At 39.4% G+C, this 21174-nt stretch overlaps 2 protein-coding genes and 1 pseudogene across 2 annotated transcripts; 2 read left to right on the top strand and 1 right to left on the bottom strand.

Annotated features, from left to right (window-relative positions):
• Positions 1 to 2441: 2441 nt before the first annotated feature.
• On the top strand, positions 2442 to 3567 carry LOC137724675 (protein RMD5 homolog pseudogene; annotated as a pseudogene).
• Positions 3568 to 6493: 2926 nt separating this feature from the next.
• LOC137713377 (putative E3 ubiquitin-protein ligase EDA40) lies at positions 6494 to 9391 on the bottom strand. Its single transcript, XM_068452668.2, has 2 exons — positions 8526 to 9391; positions 6494 to 8405 (listed from the first exon to the last, which is right to left on the bottom strand). The coding sequence occupies exons 1-2, from the start codon at positions 8955 to 8957 to the stop codon at positions 6636 to 6638; spliced, it is 2202 nt and encodes a 733-aa protein (XP_068308769.2). The 5' UTR covers positions 8958 to 9391; the 3' UTR covers positions 6494 to 6635.
• Positions 9392 to 18004: 8613 nt separating this feature from the next.
• Positions 18005 to 19266, top strand: LOC148690654 (uncharacterized). Its single transcript, XM_088686751.1, has one exon. It carries the CDS (start codon positions 18128 to 18130, stop codon positions 19184 to 19186), a length of 1059 nt encoding a protein of 352 aa, XP_088542877.1. The 5' UTR covers positions 18005 to 18127; the 3' UTR covers positions 19187 to 19266.
• Positions 19267 to 21174: the final 1908 nt, after the last annotated feature.

Genomic DNA, 21174 nt, shown 5'->3' with positions numbered 1-21174 from the left:
TGCCTCCGTCCTCGCATCTTTGGTTGTGTACTCTTCATTTGTTTGGCCAACGATTAGTTGTGAATCACTATGAACGATAATGCGGCTTATCTTCAATTGTTTCGCAAGTTCGAGGCCCAATATCAAGGCCTCGTATTCCACCACATTGTTTGATGCTGGAAAATCTAACTGAACTGAACACTCCAGGTCTACCTCCTCAAGGGAAATTAAAATGACCTATCCACATACAGCTCCCACTTTGTTGACCCTTGAAATTGATATGCTTAATGAGAAAAACTTGATGTAGATTTAAACTAACCTAAATAATAGATTAACTTAAACCAAATTAAACTCGCAAGCGCACAAATCAATTGTAGTAATATATGAAAATACGAGGTCGATCCCACAGGGATTGCTTTAACACCAATTTAACCGATTAATCACGCTAGACTTCATTAAACAAACAAATGATAGATAGAATTGAATAATTGAGTAAAACTATAATTAACAAGAAAAAGAAAAGACAATGAATTAAAATAAACACACGACACAAGAAAGCCTAAGGTTATGAATCTACCAATAACAATCCTATTTACTTTTCCTAGAGCCAATTACTATCCAATTACCATGCCAATGTTAAATGTTGTTCTTTCTAAAATATGAATTAATCAGTGGTCAGGCATCAATTCTTGTATCTCTACATGATAATTATATCCTATTGGTTAGGCATACAATTAAACACATAAAAACCCAATAAGCATAGAAGAATCTTGTCAACCAAGTAGGACTAGCTTGATATTGGTCATCCTCACTAGTTTGTCTACTCTTCTTAATCTTAGTTCCAATAAACCTAATTGACATTGGTCATCCTCATAGATTTATCTAAATCTCTAGATGCAAAATTCCTAAAGGTGATCAATCATTAGAAACTCGAACCTAGAATAAAATACCCACAAAGATTAAGAATGTAACATGGCATATAATCGGATAATAATCAATAAAGTACTTCGCAAATATTCATGACATGGCTTCATCATAAACCTTAGAAAATAACTTAGTTACACATAGAAATAAAAATAAAAGAAAGATGGAACCCGGAATCCATGGCAAAGCACGTCCCTAAGTTCTTCTTCACAAATTGCGGAGATGGTGAATGGTAGTATGGTGCGGTGGTGGATGGATGGATGGATGGATGGATTGATGGATTGATGGATTGATGGATTGATGGATGTCTTAGAGAGAGCTTAGGGCACTTATTTATACTAGAAAAACCCTAAAAGGTCTGGGAGAAAGTCTCCTAAAATAAAACAAACTCCTAAACAATTAATGACACAAACTAAGAAAGAATCCTTGTTAACTTGGGAAACACGTCATCTGTCTTGCACGCTAGTTTTAGGGTCGATTTATCTTCTGGAAAAATCTGTAAAAATATGGGAAACGTAGCTTTATCTCTTATCTTTCCAGACATATATTACACACCACTAGGAAAAATCAGGAAAGCCTCCAAATCTTCATTCTCCCACAGCTGCGCAATTCTGAAGGGAAAACAACTTCTGCGGAATTGATTTGTAAAACTGGAATGAATGGCTCCATGGAAAACTATGAAATTTGGAACAACGATCTTCAACCTCTTAGCTTCCTTCTCCAATTGGCCTTGCATCAAAACTTCTCCGGGAAGTAGAATTATCACCAAAAACGTCCTAAGTGCACATAATGGCTGAAACTGAGAAAAGGAAAGTAATAAGGCTCATTTATAATCAATTCCTTAACAAAACTTAGGGATAATTAATATGAAAATATGATAAATAATGCACCTATCAAGAATCTTGGGAAATTGCAATTAAAATTGACCCAACATGTCAAGTTTAGATACTTTTTATATGTCAAGGCTTTTCCCTTTTCATACCATATTGCTGATTTTGGATGCGGGTTAGGCTAGTTGTCTAGGACAGTGTGCCCATTCCATTGCAACCGAGTTCGAATCTCTCTCCGTGTAGATTAGGGTAGTGTAAAGTATCGCGGAATAAAAAATAAAAAAAACATAAAGAAAAATGGTTGACCCTTGAACTGGTTTGGAATCTAGGGCCTTAGGTTTTTCACCCTTTTGAAGCTCTCCCATTTTTACCATGCCAACATGAAAGGTGATTAGTGTAAGGAATTAACTCTCTCACTATTTTCTACACAACTCCCATAGTTCTTTCACTTCTTGTACACTGCATATCCAAATGTTTGTATGTTAAGGTGGCTGTACGTTTTTTGGGCAATAGACAACTGTGGGAAAAAGTTGGAAATACACTGTCAAGCTTTGTTTGTTCTAGTTTGTAAGATGACTTATGTCGTAGCCTCTGCGGTGTGGATCCAATGCCTAACTAGCTCTGAACTGATATAGATCCCCCATTGGGAGGGAAAAAAATATAGCGCAACATAGAGCCACATAAAACATCTGATATTCCAGGTCTAAAGCTCAAGAAGTGTTCGATCTGATCGACAAAGAAATGAAGCAGACGTTACAAAAGCTACAATCGCCTAATGGTTGTGAATCTCAGGTTGATTGTAAGTCTTCTCTTGCTGAACTTAAAGTCAAGATAAAAGATATAGCTCCACTCACTCAGTTGGAAAGCATGCAGAAGGAACTGAACCTAGCACTTAGCAAGTATCCAAAGATTCTGGAGAAATCCCTCATTCCTGATATTACCAAGGCTTATAGAAACATTGACTTTGATACCCACACAACTAATGCGATTATTGGCGGCCATTTCTATCAGCAGGGCCTATTCGAAGTTGGCGACTGTTTTATAAGTGAGACTGAGGAATCAGAATCTGCGGCTGCATTGAAATCTCAGTTTCAGGAATTATTTCGGATAGTTGAGGCAATGAAACATCGGAATCTGGAGCCAGCACTGAGCTGGGCCGCGACTAATTCCAATAAACTCAAACCAAATGGATCAGACATGTTACTGAAACTTCACAGTCTGCAATTTGTCGAAATAGTGCAAAAGGGAAACAGAAATAGAGCTCTCCAGTATTCAAAAACTTGTCTTGCTCCTTCTGCTTCAGACTATATGGCTGAAATACAAAAGCTCATGGGGGGGTCTTCTGTGGACTGGAAGGCTTGAGTTCTCCCCATACTCTCACTTATTATCACCAGCCAATTGGGACAAAGTTACCGGGGAGCTAACCAGGCAGTTCCGCAATATTCTGGGCCAATCTTACAAGAGCCCGTTGAGAGTGACCATGGGTGCAGGGATTCAGGGCTTGCCACCTCTTCTCAAGTTTATGAATGTAATGGCAGGAAAGAGACAGGAATGGCAGTCTCAGAAGCTGTTACCTGTGCCAGTAGAGTTAGACCATGAGTTTCAATTCCATTCTATTTTTGTGTGTCCTGTGTCGAAGGAACAGTCGACTGAAGAAAATCCGCCTATGTTGATGTCATGTGGACATGTGCTCTGCAAGCAGTCTATTACGAAGATGTCAAAGAACGGGACAAAAGCTTTCAAGTGTCCATATTGTCCTTCCGACGTTGATTCAGCACAGTGCAGGCCACTCGTTAAGCTTGTAGAAACTAGTCATCCTGTGTCGCATAGGTAGGATGTGTGGTTATGGTGTCAAAAGCCGGTTTATTTGGTGTGTTGAAGCATTGTTTGTGAATAGATATTCTTTTTACTTTCTGGCGGTTAAATCAATCCACTTCCCCTGGGACTAATTTGAATGCATCATCATCATCAGGGATTCAGGATCCCCAACACAAGGACATGCTGGTCATTCTCATGAATAAGTTCTAATTCTCCTGCTCGGTCATGTAAATTGTAATTGGCTCCTCAATTCATGGATCTCAAATCCAGGCCGATACTATAAAACTGCGTCGTCTGGGGCAGTGTAGAGTCTATTGCATCTAAACTGACCCAAATGACCTGCCTGCCTTTAGAAGAATAATGAGCCTCCTCCATAATTTCTCACTTTTCTCTTATCTGCATCTTTTTTACCAACACAACAGAGACTCTGAATTTGTACTTTTAGTAATTTAATCAAGTCAGTTTTCTCAATTTCTTGTCTTAGCAAACAAATTTTAGATAGATCTTTGGATTCTTATCTTGTTTGTTGTTCAGGATAGCTAGTGAGTGGCACTTTTCCCTTCTTTCCTCTTTTCTCGTTGCCTCCTTGATTTAAGAAGGAAAAGGATTTCCCCACCCCATTAATTTCCGTCATTTGATTCTCCTTTGATTTATTCAATCCAACAACCATAAGATAGAGAAGGGATTAAGTAATCATACACCAGCACCACCACACACTCTCTCTCACACACACATGTAATCATGTCATGGTGGTAACATATTTATGCAGAGACGAAGTGGCTTTAGGGATATAATTTATGTACAAGTTGTTGGTGGAGGAGATAAGCACATTTGAAAAGCGGCAGCAGCAGCAATAAAAAAAGCAGTCACTCATGGAAAAAGTGCTTCCAAAAGTGAGCGAAATTTAAGGAAATTATGAGTTTCCTTTTCCCCCTAAAAAGTGCGATAAAGAGCTCTCTCCCTGGCCTCTGGCCACAAGAGAACCATGGAAGAAGGAAGGGTCTGTGTTTCGGAAGAAATCAAAACCCTTTTTCAAGCTCAAGTTACTGTCACCAATCTTCACGCAGATTTAGACTTGTAAAGCGTTTTTGGAACCTTTTTCATCTTTTTTAACGTTTTACTAACGGGCAACTGAAGTTATGGTATTAGAATCACCACGGGATGGTCCAGTGGTTGGAGATGAATTTCAGGCCCGTATTTCACACAACACGTCCTGAGTTAGATTTTTTGCACTAGTGAATCACACGATGGCAGCTCGGGGGAGACTAAAATGCAACTTTGAGTCTTCCCTACCCCAGAAGGATGGATTACTGTGGCGAAGCCATTAGCTGATCCCCTTTTTAAGAAGAAAAAAAAAAGGGTCATGGTATTAGAAGTAGTCTCGGGTTAATATGATGGGAATGCAAGTGGTCATGAATATAAGCATGTGATTAGTTACTTACTAGTTACTTCTTTGGAGGGGACCTTGTGAAAGATTATTTCCTTCTTAATTTTGCAAAGCTTATCATGTTTCCTGTTTAAGGGTAAAGATTTGGACAGCTCAATGAACTGTACAAGTTTCGTGTTGTGAGTCTCATTCTCTTGGCTATCTGGTGACCAAGGATTGAATTGGATATCAAGAACGGAGGATGTGTGGATGTGCTTTTAGTGTTTCATTTGGCGGTTGGGAGAACATTTCTATTTGTTTTGTTGCAACGCAAACGTTTCAGAGCGCACAAGGTTGCAATCTGGAAACATTGTGTGTGCGCGCATATATAACTATATATATATATATATATATATATATATATATATAGTTATATATATATATATATATGCGTGTGTGTGTGTGTAATTTGTATTAAAGAACAGTGCATGCATGCTATCCAATTCCAAACAAGTTATTATCACCCCCATTTCATTTGTGACAATCGTGGGGTCTCCATTGATTGGGAATGATCCCCCCCCCCCCCCCCCCTCTCTCTTTTCCTCCTAACGTTATGATGGATAAAGGGAACATGTGCATTCCACCTCTCTTTCCTATCCTTCTTTTTCATTTTTTTTTTTTTTTTTTTTTTTTTTTTTGGTTATGCAGATTTTATTTTTATGAAACAAGTGATGTAGGTGGATCCAAATACAGCACATCGGATGCATTGTAAGATGTTCTTACCTACTTGAGTTATATACAATAATTTCAAAATAATACAATCACAGATTAATTGGGATCTCTACCAAATAGAAAGTAATTTTAGCACTCCCCTTTCAATCTTTTGCACTCTTATGCTTAATTATATTTCTTAATTCTCTTCATAATATTCTATACTCCAGCAGAGTAGTATAATTATAAATAAATAAATAACCAATTTGTAAGTGTTTTGGGTCTTGGCATCACTCTCTGCCTCCTTCTGCAAAAGCATGATTCTTTGTCATGCAGTCAAGCCATTTGTCTTAAACCCACCAAAAACCACACCAACATGACACCACCTCACACAAACTTACGAACTCTAGCCCCTACATCATCACCGGCACCTCATTATTCATTAGACCCATCCACCATATCCAAAAAACCCAAAAACATGCTTCATTATTTAAGAATTCCACAACCCATTCCTTGATGCTCCTTTACATAAATATATGGAAAGAGTTCATTGAATATCACGTTATCGGAGGTTTATGCATGAGAAGTGCTAACTTCAGTTGCAAGCGAATGCTGATATAACCGTTGATGATTGTGGATTCACCATGGGTCTCATCCTCATCAACGGCTATGACGCTACGCGACTGATGAGCACAGCTCCTTGGGTTTTGGTGGGGAATATACTAATTGATAGAGACAAAATCAAAGGAGTCATCCCCACCAACAACGTTTCATACTCAATTTTTTTTTCATTGGGGGGTTTTTGTTCAATGTTTTTTACTTTTCCTCTCCTTTCCAAAAGGGCCAAGCCGTCCGTTAATACTTGTTGCCATTATGGGCCTGGGCCCATATTTTCAAATATTTTTTTTCATCGCCATGAAATTTTTTGATATCATTATATTCCTTTTTGTATTACAATTACAAAATATATCAAAAATAAAATAAAATCTAAAAAGAAAAAACAGGAACTAAAATCTGGCATTTTCGAAGCCGTGTAAGTCGCTGACTCTGTTCATGGACTTCCTCAACGTAGCCACCTTAGCCAATTTCTCGGCGGCGCGCCAAGCCGACGTCGGCGTTAGCGGCTCCTGCTTCTCCTCCACCTGTCCGTTGTTGAATCCCTTCTTGCTTTGCTTCGCCTCAACCTCCGCCAGCAGCTGAACCTGCCGCCGCCTCTGCAACTCAGCCATCTCCCCCTCCAAACCACGCAGGAACTCCTCCGCCGAAGTTGAGCTCGAATGCAGGAGCAACGTTCGCGCCGACGACAGCAGGTGGTAGGCGCCCGAAAAGTCGCTGCTCCTTTCCACGAACCTCCGCGACTCTGCCACGGCTCTAGCCGCTACGTGGAGGTTCTTCAGCCGCTCGATGTTCGGGTTCAACGATGAGGATCGGACGGTCTGCGATCGAGGTAGGAGAAGGACCCGCTCTTTTGAACACACAATCTCATTGGACGACGGGACCCTGTGTGTGGACCTCACGGATATCATGTTCTGGGATGCGTGGGGCCCCGCCGTGGCGGAAAACGGCATTTTCAGTTCGACTAATAACTCTCGTTCCTCTCCAGCGTAGAGGTCGCCGAGTCGGATCGAACCGGATCCTAGAGCTGCGGGCCGACCCGTGAGTGAGTAGACAGCGGCGATCTCGGCCGGTAATGAACCCGAAATGACGCCGAGTTGGAGACTAAGATCCTGGACCACGACGCTTAGTAAGCCTCCAATGCACTTTACAAGCGCGTCGTCGCAACCGTCCCCGAATGCGACTGTGTGGACGGGGATGTCGAGGTGAGGGAAGCGCGTGGAGGACACGACGGGGGAAGAAGATCGCTTCTGATTGGTTTTTGGTTGAGCGGTATCCGATAGAAGCATGATACTCGCAACAGCGTTTTTCTCGCGCCGATCTTGGATCACCTTTGCGGCCTTCTTGAGCGCGTCGTTGAGACAGATCCCCTGGCCGACGGCGCAGAGCGCGTCCACAATCCGACGAGCCGAACGTCGGCCGGCGGAGGTCATTCGCCGGAGCGGCAACAGCCTCTTCGAAGTGGAGGAATATGCAACGATTGAGAGACGGTCAGTGTCGCGCAGCGACGAAACTACAAGTCGCATCGCGCGCTTCATCATCTGAATCTTCGCATTGCTCGCGCTCGCGCTCACGTCCACCACCGTCACCAAGTCAATCGGAGCGCGGAGCTCTAACGACGCCGTCTTGGACTCATTGGTTTGCGGTGCTTTGAGCTTCAGAACCACCGCGTGCGTTTCGTAGCTCCTTCCGACCGCCACAACCGCCAGTTCCGGCAACAGACTGACCTCCACATTCTTCACATTCCGGTCAGCCGAAGGGAAACGTGATTGAGGCCTGGAACTCGCATTGACAAAGAACCCCTGGAATTCAACGGCGTCGTTTTCGTCGTCGTTCTCTTCTGGTATTGGGTTGAACTGGGAACCGGAAGTCGGGGACGAAAGCGGCTCGTCGTCGTTGTAAACTCTCGGAGGTTTGGTCTTAGCATCTCTGGGCTTCTTGGGCAATGAAATTGGCAGCGGTTGCTGCTGGGTTTGTGGTTTGTTGACGGAGATTAACGGCAGTTCCTTCCAGGCAGTGCTGCAGACGGGGCAGAGGAGGAGGCTGTTCTTCTTGGCGTGGGCGGAGATGCAGGCGAAGTGGAAGGAATGGGAGCACTCCGCCGTGAAAATGGCGGTGCCCTGACCACTTTTCACAGTCTGTAAGCAGATTCCGCATCTACTCTGCAAAGAGAAGAAAAAACAATCGTCACTAAAAAGTTTTTAGTACTAAAAGTTGAATTTCTTTTGTTAAAAAAAAAAAAAGGGAATTATGAAAAGGGGATTGTGGAAAAAGATGCTTACTTTGGAGAGGCGTAGGGTGGACCTGAGGATTGAGAACCTGGAGGGAGATTTTGGGGACGATGGATTGGAGCGCTGGAACTGGAAAAGCAGTCTCGGGCTGTAGCTGGTGGTTTTTTGGGGGGTTGTGGCGGCGGACGAGACGTCGCATTGGAGTTTTGGGCTGTTAGGTAGCGAGGAAGTGGGGGTGTTTGTGGCGGTGGAGGTGGCGGCGGTTCGGCAGCGGAGGCCGCCGGGGCTAGATACTACAGGTTGAGTTTGGGGTTGAGATTGCAGGCGTGGGGTTGATGGGTTGGAGAAGAAGCCAAATTTGGAGCTGGTTCTGGGATTCTGCTGATTGCCGTTGTCGTTGCATTGCTGCTTCTCAATACGCACTTTTGAGTCTCTGTCTTTGGGTATGGATGTACAGAAGGCCCTTCGCCAGCCAGTCACCATTTTTGAATCTCTCTCAAAATCTGCTTCTCAAATAAGCACTTTTGGAAAAAGGAAAAGGGGGTTTGACATGGAATAGAGTGGGATTTAGGAAGAAGTAGATAGGCTTGTCACCTTGGTCTTTCTCATGTGTCCATTTTTCCTTATTACTCTGCAGCTTCTGAGTAAGAAGTACTTCTGCTTTTCTTATTGCATCAATTGCTCTGCGTCTTCCCCTGTGCTTTCTCTTTCTTTCTGAAACACAACACAGCAATTGAAAAGCCCTCACTGCTCTTGCCAAAATTCAATACTCTGTCTCTCTCTCTCTCTATCTAATGCTTCTTTCTCTAAAACTCTCTCTCTCTCTCTCTCTCTCTGGGCCTCTAGCTATAGGATGGTAGAGATATGACATGTGCCAATATGTAATATACAATACACAGACAACTACAGGGGCTTCCTTTCCCTTCCCTTTCTATTATTAACAAGAATTCTTTTTTTGTTACCCAAGAATTATTTATGATATTTATACTGGTTTCTATTAATGCAATTTATGTACTTGGAAAAATTAGAGGATGGAGACTAGGGGTGCAATTTAAGTTGGGTCAACTAAAATCTGCATATGTTCAACCTGATTTCAAATTTGATTGAGCAGGTTAGAATGAAGTAAAAATCCGTCCAAACTCAACCCGATCTCAACTTGATTATTTATTGGGTTGAGTTGGATTGGGTTGCTGCTTTGCCCGTCCAAACCAACCCAAACCCAACCCAATTTCTAGCTCGAATTTGCTCATGTACATAATACCCCTCCCACTTCGGAAAGGGATCCTCTCCGTATCCCTTCCATCTAATCCTCCTCATCAAACAATCCAAACCCTTGAAATTTGATCCAACAGCTAAAGTTATTATAACTTTTAGAGTGAAAAGGGCCCGGATTGTTTGATGAGGAGGATTAGGTGGAAGGGATCTAGAGGCGATCCCTTTCCTTCCACTTTATATTACATGAGCTAGATACAAGTTTGGGAGAGTTCTATTTGGAAGTTTGTTGTTTGCTTTTCATTTGAAAATGAGCATAGTGTTGCTTTTACGATTCTTTTGGTTAAAATGTTGGTATTGTCTTGTCATTTAATTTTAACTTTGCATGGTTGAAACTTGAAAAATGTGTCTCATGTTATTTGTATGAATGGTGGTGTAAAATTGAATTTTAAATAGTTTTCCGTTATTTGGTTCATAATTTGATATTTATCTTATAAAATAATGTGTTATAAGATTGAATTTGATAAAATTGGACAAATCTGAATCCAACCCGAGTAAGCTCAAACCTAACACAAACCTAAATTGGGAATGTTGGGTTAGGATTGGGTTGACTATCTAACCACCCAACCTGGCCTAGTTGCACCTCTAATTGATACCATCGAGATTAGAGGTGGCAATTTGCATGCAACCCGTTAACCCGAATCAACCCACCCGTTAAAATTAGTATTTAAATAGATGCTTAACGGGTCTAATTGATAATGAATGAACCTGTTAATGAACCATTACTTAACGGTTCGATTTGGTCAAAGTACAAAACCGTTAAGAATCCGTTAATAGTTTGAAACAATTAACAAACATTGACATTCCTCCATTTGAAGGCTTTGGATTTCAAGCAAGGGAAAAATTTTGAAATGCCATATGAACTTGTACACAATTTTCAATTTGTCATATAGACTAAATTTTTAAGCAATTTGTCATATCAACTTTCTGAAATCATTAATTTGTTATCTTACCCTAAGTCCGTTAAGTTTTTCATCCACTATAAGTTATGTACGACATGTGCCTCACACATGACTTGTGTTTAGGGTATTTGGGTCATTTTAACACTTCACTTCCCTTTTATTAAGTTGTATTCCACACACACAAAAAAAAAAAAAAAAAAAAAAATCTAAGGTTTCTAAAGCCACAGAAGGGGTTGCTGCTATGCTATACTTGTTCTCAGAGATTTTGTTCACAACGATCCCCGTGAATACTCACAAATACAAGATTTAAGCATTTGTACTAATTGAAAAAAATAAAACTATGAAAAGATGCTAAAAAGATTGAAATAACCTTGAAAATATTGAATGGAAAACATAACTGAGTTGAAGTGAGATGACAAATTAATAATTTTGAAAAATTAATATAATAAATTACTTAAAATTTTAGTTTATATAACAAGTTAAAAAATATATACAAAGTCATATAACATCTTTAAATTTTTTCGTTTCAGACAATAACGAAGTGCCATAAGACCAAATTATAAAAAGCTTGATTATCTACCCGCAAAATTGCAATAAGTTCAGCAGCTGCTTCTTATTCTTTTTTCTTTTTTGACTTTTTGGCGAGAGGGAGAGAGAGCATAAAGCTTCAAAAGGTGCTGGGTCTGGACGCTTTTTAACGGATCTGAATTTTTTGTACAAGTTACTTTTTGTTAACAGATATAAACGAGTGAAACGGTTGATCTGTTAGTAAAACGGGTCATTCGGGTTCAACCATTTCTACAGTAACAGGTCAACGGGACCCGCTCTAATTGATTAACGTTTGCTAACTTAAGGGGTTCAACCATTTCCACATAAGCTTAACGTTTCTAATTTTTTTTTTTTTTTTTTGTCAAACAATAGATTTTGTTAGATTAGATGTTAGATTAGTTACTGACAAAGTTTGAACTCACATCATCATACAATAACTCAACATATTTCCGTTACTGTGGTAAATGACCACTTTGGTTTCTAATTGAGATTGACATTTTTAATTTAGGTGACTAACAAATGAAGATTGTTTTTAGTTTTACCTAACCACGGTAACAAGTCAACGGGACCCACTCTTGGAATTGAGGCATCATTGCCCCCATTACGATGTCATGGACACCGACCTCTGCTGCACACAAATCTCCTCTCTCTAACATGGCAGACGGTGTACTTACAATATCACTAATAAATGAAAAAAATTATTATTAGATTAGACGATTTCATTCAATGGCCCTCTAATTTTTCCATATGCTCTAATTTTTATCTTGTGCATTAAAAATATAAATGGTTAAATCATTTTACTCTAGTTTTGTTAATACACATAAAATTCTAGCCACTAATCCTTCATCGATGGTCTAATTATAAAAAATTTCATTACAAAAAATTACATTTTTAAGATACACTAAAACAAAGTAAAATTTTCGAGCTCTGGCTCTTTCAATTATTGAAGTTTTAGTCTTGTTCTTGTACATGTTTTAGCTTTTATTGACAAAGCAAAATACAAAATATCGAAATTGGTGATTCCTTTTGAAATGACTTGTTATTGCCATGAATTGATTTCAGTCATGTTGGTATCGTTGCAGTGTGCATCACACACAGACTCGGCTGAGGCTGACCCCACAAAACTTTGATCCCTCCCTGCTCCTCCTATCCGCTCCAATGTGGGGTCCGCTCCGTTGGAATCGTTCGTTACGAGGGCCATAATGGTCATTTTCACTCACTGATTTGTGATAGAATACTATTATTTGCTGTTGCTATTGTTGCATCGATCCCCAGGAATCCAAAATCCCAGTGCTGTGAGAGCAGAGATGCTACATTTTTTTTCTCCCAGGTAAGATTACGAGTTAGATTAGTGAGCTGGCAGTGATAGAGAGTCACTTGCCTCATGTATTTTTCAACCAGTCTTTACGTAACTTATATTTTTTTTCTCCTTTGTTAGATTACAAGTTAAATTAGCGAGCTGATTGTGATAGAGAGTCATTTGCCCTTTTTGTTGCTTATATTATTTGACCCATTATTCATCTTATTTTTAGGTTGTACTCGAGCTTTTTAACAGTGGTTTTTGTTTTTTTGTTTTTTCGTTGAAACTGGTAAATTCGTTTTCAGGGCAAAAGCCAATTGAGTACATGGAAAGCCTAAGGACACATGGCTAATAGAAAGCATAACATATTACAAACAACAACTGGAATGTTGAGGGGATAAGGAGTCTCGGACACTACATTGAGTGCAAAGCGTCACCCTCTAAAAATCCAGGGAAAACTAACTAGTAGGAGGACACAGCAAACCATCGTAGTTAAAAATATGCACCAAAGAAGATGGAGGTCTCACGACCCAAGTGCCAGCATCCATCTCCTGAAACAATCTCGACGCAATCATGTCTGCCGCCAAGTTGGCTGTTCTTGGAATCCAAAACAAGCGACAAGCTTGAAGGGACTCTCCCAACTGAACGACCCTTGCAAGGGTCGAGAAAACCTCCCAACCGCCAAGGTGAATCGAGCCTTCCAAAGAAGAGATAACCTTTTTCGAATCTGATTTCACCACAATATTGGAAAACCACAACTCCCGAGCTAACAAACACCCCCCCAAGCACCGCCAAAGCCTTCGCAGCCAACACCGACAATGCCAGAATTGGACCTCGCTGAGCTGCAACAAACACTCTCGCGTGATCCTTGATAACAATCCCCAAGTATCCCTGCCCCGTCGTCATGCACCAGTTAGCATCCACATTAACTTTCCGTAAAGGAAAGGGAGGAGCACTACTACAAAGGGGTCTTATTGTGTCGGTAGTTGGTGTCGGTTTTATATAACATAGTGGTGGATAAGACATTCCGACACCTACTTAACATGGTGTCGGAATTACTGTCGGTAGTAACCAACATAAACTGTTAATGTCACTTATAACCAACATATATTTTAATAATTTTTAATAGTGGCGTCACATAAAAAAGAAAACCATGTCGCTTTGAATCGACATACCATTAGCGTCGGTTAAAAGAAGACTGATGTTGCTTCTGACCGACACTAATGATTGTTTTTAAATTATTTTCAAAGCCGGTGTCAGTTGTAGCCGACATAGGTTTTAATTTTTTTATTAAATACTTTGAAACACGGCGTCGGTTGTAACCGACAAAACGTTAACGTCGGTTAAAAGAAGATTGGTGTTGCTTTTGCCCGAGACTAGAGGGAGCCTGAGCCCTGAGATTAGCAGCCACAAAGGTGTTCACCGCACAAGAAATAGAGTGAATGACCTGATTTGGAGAGGGAGGTTTTTGATAAAAAATCGTTGTACATCGAGCCTTCCAAATCGCTGCACAATGGTTTGTAAAGTTAAGCTTAATTTTTTTTAAGTTTATTGAAACTAAATTTTTATAGAGAACCGAGAAATTTAAGTTACATGAAAGATAAATCTACTTTTATCAAATTTATAAGAGTTATGAAAAGAGTCGTACTCACCTAAATTATTGTGAAAGGCCTTAGCATTCAATCCAGGCCATAAAAATTAATTAATTTTTTGTTGGAGTTTTGGAAACGTAATTCATTAGCAAATAAATATGTTAATTACCATTGGCCATAGCAATTTAGCAACCTAGCAAGTTGCCTACATTGCCAAAATTATTATCTAATTATTGACAAAGCTATACTCTACTAATATTTAGAAGCTAGGAACCAACTTTGTTTATGAAAAACATAGGCACACCATTAATACTGTGACAAGGGGGTTCTGATTCCATATTATAAATACATGTAAGCAGCTTTTCTTGAATCTGGTGGCAAACCTATTGATGGATAGACTCTTGGAACGACATTAATATACGTACTGTAATGGGAATCAGAATAAGAAATTAAATTTCGATTGCTGACCAATAATGGCCCCACATAATTACTAAAATTCTACAAATTAAAAAAACAAAAAAAAAAAAACAGCATTTTTGCCGTCAAGAGCTAGTTTTCATTTTTCATTCCGATTCAAGTGAATTAATAAATAATTATATTCAATCAGTACCATTTTTACTTTGATTCTAAAAACTTCTTGTTCAAATTTCTCCTTCATTGAATTCCACTAATTTTAACTACGAATTAGTAAATGTGTCGTAAGGTCAACACATTTTCCCCTTAAATCAATAATTAGTTTGTGTAGAAAATATTATCTCCCATTTTTAGTTTTTTTTATTAATGGTCTCTCAAAATTTTAATCTTAAAGTCCAAGTCAAAGTATTGATTTGTACGAAGAAAGTGTAACTAATAAATTAGTTTTTTAAAAAAAAAAAAAATTCAAACACTACAATAGTACTTGGAGATGCTAACAACCTTTTTATTCGAAAATTCTCATTTTTTTCTTAGCTCTTTTTCTAATTTTAAATATTGCAGAATGATCAAAATCGTCCACTTTCTAGTTTATTCTTTAAAAATTAACTCTGCAGAGAATTAACTAAATAAGAAATCGTTTAACTTGTGTTATCAATGTTTTAGTAATTAATTGACTATCATGGCTTTGCTTATTTATTAAGTAATTGTTAGATGACTTTTAATCGTTTCAAAGTTGATTAATTTTAGGTAAGCTAATCTTTAACGTTGGTCTACAAATTAAGCAACTTGGTTTATCATATAACATTGCATAATGAATAGAAGTGGCAAGGTAACATGAAGACCCAACTAAAAATGTTGCTAGCATTCCCCCAATAAACCATGGCTGAGGTATCTAGCGGATTCACATTGGCGTCGACAGGGTCAGTTAAACCTGTGGCAGTTGAAAAATTCAGGACTGCCTTAGATGATCCCTTAGTCGTCCGGTGTAACCGCTTCGTGCACATAGGTCTTGATAAAATGCCTAAGTGAGACTTAGCAACACTTGGCATTGCCTTTGTGACCGTTGCTGTCGACATCTAATGATAAGACTTCCTTGTATATGTCGACACCAATTGAAAGACTCATTTAGAAGTTGTCAAATTTATTAACAGCTGCGCAATATGGCTCGATAGATGATCATAACTCATTAATTGATCGACGAGATATCACACTAAAAATTTCCTCACCGCACTGCTAAGAATTTTTATCCGCCACTAAATGAGCCAAGGAGATTACTCATGTTAATTTATGATTTTACTTCCAATTTTATTATATATTTCAACAATTTTTTCAAATAATTCAACCTGTTTTTAGCTGAAGGACAAGTGAAGTACCCTTCCCAAAATGAGCAACCCCGGAGGGGCATTGATTTGACTATTGACACTATTTGACAGACGACTGACACTCATGTGCCCTCTCCAAGCACTTACGCCGTCATCTACTCGTTAACCTCCTACCGACTGCGAAACCGGGTCGTTTGGACGGCGTTAGTCAACTGCCTCACAAGTCACACCAAGTCACAAATGCACATTTTGGTCGTCTTTATTTTTACCTCGGAAGTTGGAACTGGCTCAGTCATCATAACGTCACCGTAAAAATTTGTGCAATGGCTGGATGATTTAATTAATGACAAATAATTAAGACTTAACCTCCTCGTTAATTGGTCCAAATCGACAACTCATTTTTCTGTTTATTATTAAAAAACAATATTATTTACATTAAAAAAAGAATTATAGTTAAAATTCATTTTTAACTAGAGTATAATCTAAAATTTGTAGATAAAGAAAAAATTATTATTATACTGTAGTTTAAGTAATTTTTTTTTGGAATCAAAGCTTTTTAATTTTCACGGATACCGGCTACAGTGGAATGTGGATAGTTGAGTAGGTTACATTTATGTGCCACGTGATTCCTCCCTACGAGCAAGCCTAGGCTTTGGTTGCCTGTCAGGGGTGACCGGCAATGCTGGTCTTGCTTCAGGTTGAAGCAGCTTAACTTTTATATATGATATGAAGAGCTAGTTTGTTATTGCTGTGATTTTTGAAAAAGCTATTTTTATTGTGTTATAAGAATAAAAAATTGTAAAATAAAACAATAGAGTGTTTGGTAAACTTTTTTTTTTTTTTTTTTTTTGTAAAAGTGCTTTGAAAAAAAAAATTTGATTGTTTGGTAAATTTTTACATAAAACTACTGTGACTATATTAAATGATTGAAAAATGTATAATATAGATATTGAAATAATAATTTATTTTATTTAAAATCTTAACTTCTCAATCTTCCTCAAAACAACTTATCGCATCAGAAGCTTGAAAAACCTTATCACATCAGTGCCTCTTCTTGAGAAAGCATTACCTTTTTAATTTCAATTATGAACCAGTGCCATCTCCCTCAAGCATTTGGTGCTGGCGACACCCCAAATCCCCAGCCCAACCGCGCTACCAACACCCCAAAAATTCCATAATATTTCATAATTGTTGAAAAGTCTCATGTCTGATGGCAATGAATGCCCACAAACCAAAAGTCTTCAGCATGGGCAAAGTTTTCAATGCCCATGCAAAGTGAAAGATTGTATTGTCAGACGAAATTTCATAAATTTCAGGATGCATTAACTGCATCAGTTTGGAGACGCTCTATAAATAGAGCACTCCGCATGTTTGTAAGTTACAAGAAAATAAGAAGAAGAAAGAAAACTAGAGAAAAATATCTGTAACATCATCTATTCCTTTGCTTTTTATTTGTTATCTGCCTGTGCTATATTTTTAGTGTGGCATTTTACATCTACCTTGCACCTACCACTTAAAAGGTTATCTCTCAAACTTTAACCCTTTTATAACACGTTATCAGCACGAGTCTCTATATATAATTACTCTCTCATCTCTCTTCGCCGAACGAACGAAAGAAAGAAAAAATGTTTCCTTTAAGGTTTTTACTGTTCATCTTCTTCCTCTGCCTCAACTGCGCCGTGTACCCTCGCGACGAATTGTTTGCTCCGTGCCTGCTCATAGTCCTCCAACTAACGGTTACATACATCTTTGATTACTTGTTTGGTGTAGAGATTGATTACTAACCCAATATTTATTTATGTTAATTCTACTGCAATCCAAGATGGTGCGGTACAATCGCCCATCTTGAACTGCAAATTTATTCTTACTACGATCCAAGACGGTGCGGTATCATCGCCTATCTTGGACTGCAGATTTAATTTTACTACAATTTTTAGGTGGAGCGGTATAATCGCACACCCTACCCTGCATATTTGAATTTACCTGCTGTTTAATTTCATTGCAATTTTATGTGGTGCGGTATAATCGCCCACGCTGCTCTGCATATTTAATTTTCTTGTTACTTGAGTGGTGCGGAATAATCGCCCATTCTATATTACAGTATTTCAATGAAAATGGTGCGGTACGATCGCCCATCTCATTCACCCTGAAAATCTCGAGCCAGAAGTTTCGAGTGCTTATCATTTTGGCCTGAAGATCAAAATGAAAAATTTGTAAGAACCAGAAGTTCTAACATCATATTCCCCCAGGAATACATATTATTGCAAGTTCTTACACATCTCATTTTCTTTCAGAAAAGAAAATGGCGAACTTGGCGAAGCTTGAATTTGCTGCCCTGGATATTACCGGGAAGAATTACCTGACCTGGGTACTGGATACCAAGATCCATCTGGAAGCACGGAATCTTGGAGATACCATTAGGGAAGAGAGCAACTCATCCTCTCAAGATCGGGCAAAGGCCATGATTTTCATTCGCCGTCATCTTGATAAGGCGTTAAAGAGCGAGTACTTAACGGTTGAAGATCCGTTAGCTCTCTGGAATGCCTTGAGAAACAGATACAATCACCAGACAACGGTGATTCTTCCAAGGGCCCGCTATAAGTGGACTCATCTGAGGATTCAAGACTTCAAGTCAGTGGCAGAATACAATTCTGCATTGTTCAGAATTACCTCTCAGATGAAGCTCTGTGGGGATATTATTACTGAGGAGCATATGCTGGAAAAGACTCTCAGCACATTTAATGCCTCCAACGTGCTCCTGCAGCAGCAGTATAGAGCGCGAGGCTACACTGAGTACAACCAGCTGATATCTGTGCTCTTAGTAGCTGAACAGAATGATGAGCTCCTGATGAAAAACCATCATTCCCGACCTACTGGATCTGCACCATTCCCAGAAGTGAATGCTGCTTCCCTCGAAGTGAATGCCACATCCTCTGGTGGTGATAATCATAAACGAGGACGTGGCCACAAGCGAGGTCGATGGAATAGGAAAGGCAAGAACCATGGAGTTCAGTTTCACAACCAGGTTCCGAGGCATAATTCAGGCCCGAGCTTCAAAAATGCGAGTCGCCACAAAGGCAAAGCTCATATGAACCATGCTCCTAGAAACTCTGAAGGAGCCTGCCATAGGTGTGGTGGCAATGGGCATTGGGCGCGTACTTGTCGTACCCCAAAACATCTAGTGGATCTGTATCAAGCCTCCCTCAAGGAGAAGGGTGTCGAGACCAACTTTCTCGACCAGGCTAGACCAATGGATATACCTGATCCAGTGTTCGACTTATCAGGGCAATTGAACACAACTCATCTAGATGTTTCAGACTATATTGTGGAAAGGGGAAATGAAGTATATCGGTCCGATTGAATCATTAATGTACTTTTATTATGCTGAACTTGTAGTATTTTCAGATTCAATAAAAGTGGCATGTAAATTTCTTGTTATAACTTGCTTTTAACTCTGATTCTCTTACTCAGAGAGCATGGATAAAAATTGTGGTTATTCTCAGAACATGAAAAATGGCGGAGATATTTGTCTTGCAGACAGTGCAACCACACATACAATACTTCGTGATCGAAAGTATTTCTCAAGCTTAAGACTTAGAAGAGTAGGGGTAACAACAATATCAGGACCTTCAGATGTAATTCAAGGTTCAGGGCAAGCCCAGATTATGTTACCAAATGGAACAATATTGTCCATACAGAATGCATTGTATGCTACTCGATCTACTCGAAATTTGTTGAGTTTCAAAGACATACGTCTAAATGGATACCACATTGAAACAAAAAGTGCAGAAAATGTGGAGTATCTATGCATTACCTCCAATGATACCCAGAAGCGTATATTGGAGAAGTTGCATGGTATGTCGAGTGGATTATATTATACATACATAAGGACAATTGAATCACATACTGTCATGAACCAGAAGTTCATTGATTCAAAGGTTTACATGCTTTGGCATGACCGTCTGGGTCATCCAGGATCTACCATGATGCGTAGGATCATTACCAACTCTAATGGACATCCATTAGTGAGCAGACACATTGCTGCCTCAAATGATAACCCTTGCAAAGCTTGTTCTCAAGGGAAGTTGGTAATTAGACCATCTCAACTAAAGGTTGATGCTGAATCCCCATCATTTCTGCAAAGAATTCAAGGGGATATTTGTGGGTCTATTCAACCATCATGTGGACCATTTCGATATTTTATGGTTTTGGTTGATGCATCTACCCGATGGTCACATGTTTGTCTCTTGTCTACTCGGAATGTAGCCTTTGCGAGACTTCTTGCTCAAATAATTAAGTTACGAGCGCAGTTCCCAGATTATCCCATTAAGTCAATCCGACTTGATAATGCTGGTGAATTTACGTCTCAAACCTTTGATGATTATTGCATGACATTGGGCATTGATGTTGAACACCCTGTTCCTCATGTCCATACTCAAAATGGTTTAGCAGAAGCATTGATCAAGCGGCTTCAGTTAATAGCTCGCACTCTGCTTATGAAAACCAAATTGCCAGTCTCTGCATGGGGACATGCCATCTTACATGCTGCATCATTGGTTCGATTGAGACCTGTAGCCAACCATCAATACTCTTCAGTACAACTCGTGTTTGGACATCAGCCAAACATTTCCCATTTACGAGTTTTTGGTTGTGCTGTTTATGTGCCTATTGCACCGCTGCAGCGCACTAAAATGGGACCTCAGCGTAGACTGGGAATTTACTTGGGTTTTGATTCACCATCTATCATTAGATATTTGGAACCCTTGACAGGTGATATGTTTACAGCTCGTTTTGCTGATTGTCACTTTGATGAGACAATTTTCCCGTCGTTAGGGGGAGAAAAGACCGTTCCAGAAGAACGGAAAGAGCTGACATGGGTTGTTCCCACCTTGTCTCATTTTGATCCTCGCAGCATTCAATGTGAAAATGAAGTGAGAAGGATCGTTCATCTTCAAAGTATTGCCAATCAAATGCCAGATGCATTTAATGATGCTATGAAAGTGACAAAATCACATATACCAGCTGCAAATGCACCTGCAAGAATTGATGTCCCTGTTGGACAAAATAAAGTGGCAGCAAATGAGTCATCTGGTGCACGCCTGAAGCGTGGTAGACCCCAAGGTTCAAAAGATTCAGCTCCTCGAAAGAGAAAGTCGAGGGCACAACTGAATCCAAATGAAATCATTCAGGAAGAGAAAATGAATGATACATCCACAATTCATAATTCTGGACTTCCAGCAAAAGAAAATGTCCTTGATGAGACATCTGTCCCTGAAGAGACAAAAGTACATGAAAGCAAAGAAATCTCCATAAATTATGCATGTACAAATGAATTGTGGGATCGGAATG

The sequence above is a fragment of the Pyrus communis genome, chromosome 15, assembly GCF_041283825.1.
Source record: "Pyrus communis isolate YQ-2024b chromosome 15, ASM4128382v1, whole genome shotgun sequence".
Lineage (NCBI taxonomy): Eukaryota > Viridiplantae > Streptophyta > Magnoliopsida > Rosales > Rosaceae > Pyrus > Pyrus communis.
Note: the sequence above shows the minus strand (reverse complement) of the source record. Positions and strands in the feature narration are given on the sequence as shown.

What these genes read in the sequence shown, in the direction of transcription:
- LOC137713377 (XM_068452668.2), bottom strand. Translation starts at nt 8,957, where the DNA reads ATGGTGACTGGCTGGCGAAGGGCCTTCTGTACATCCATACCCAAAGAC. An exon ending in CCACCCTACGCCTCTCCAAA is followed by an intron (nt 8,406 to 8,525) that starts GTAAGCATCTTT and finishes TTCTCTTTGCAG; the next exon opens with AGTAGATGCGGAATCTGCTT.
- LOC148690654 (XM_088686751.1), top strand. Translation starts at nt 18,128, where the DNA reads ATGGCGAACTTGGCGAAGCTTGAATTTGCTGCCCTGGATATTACCGGG.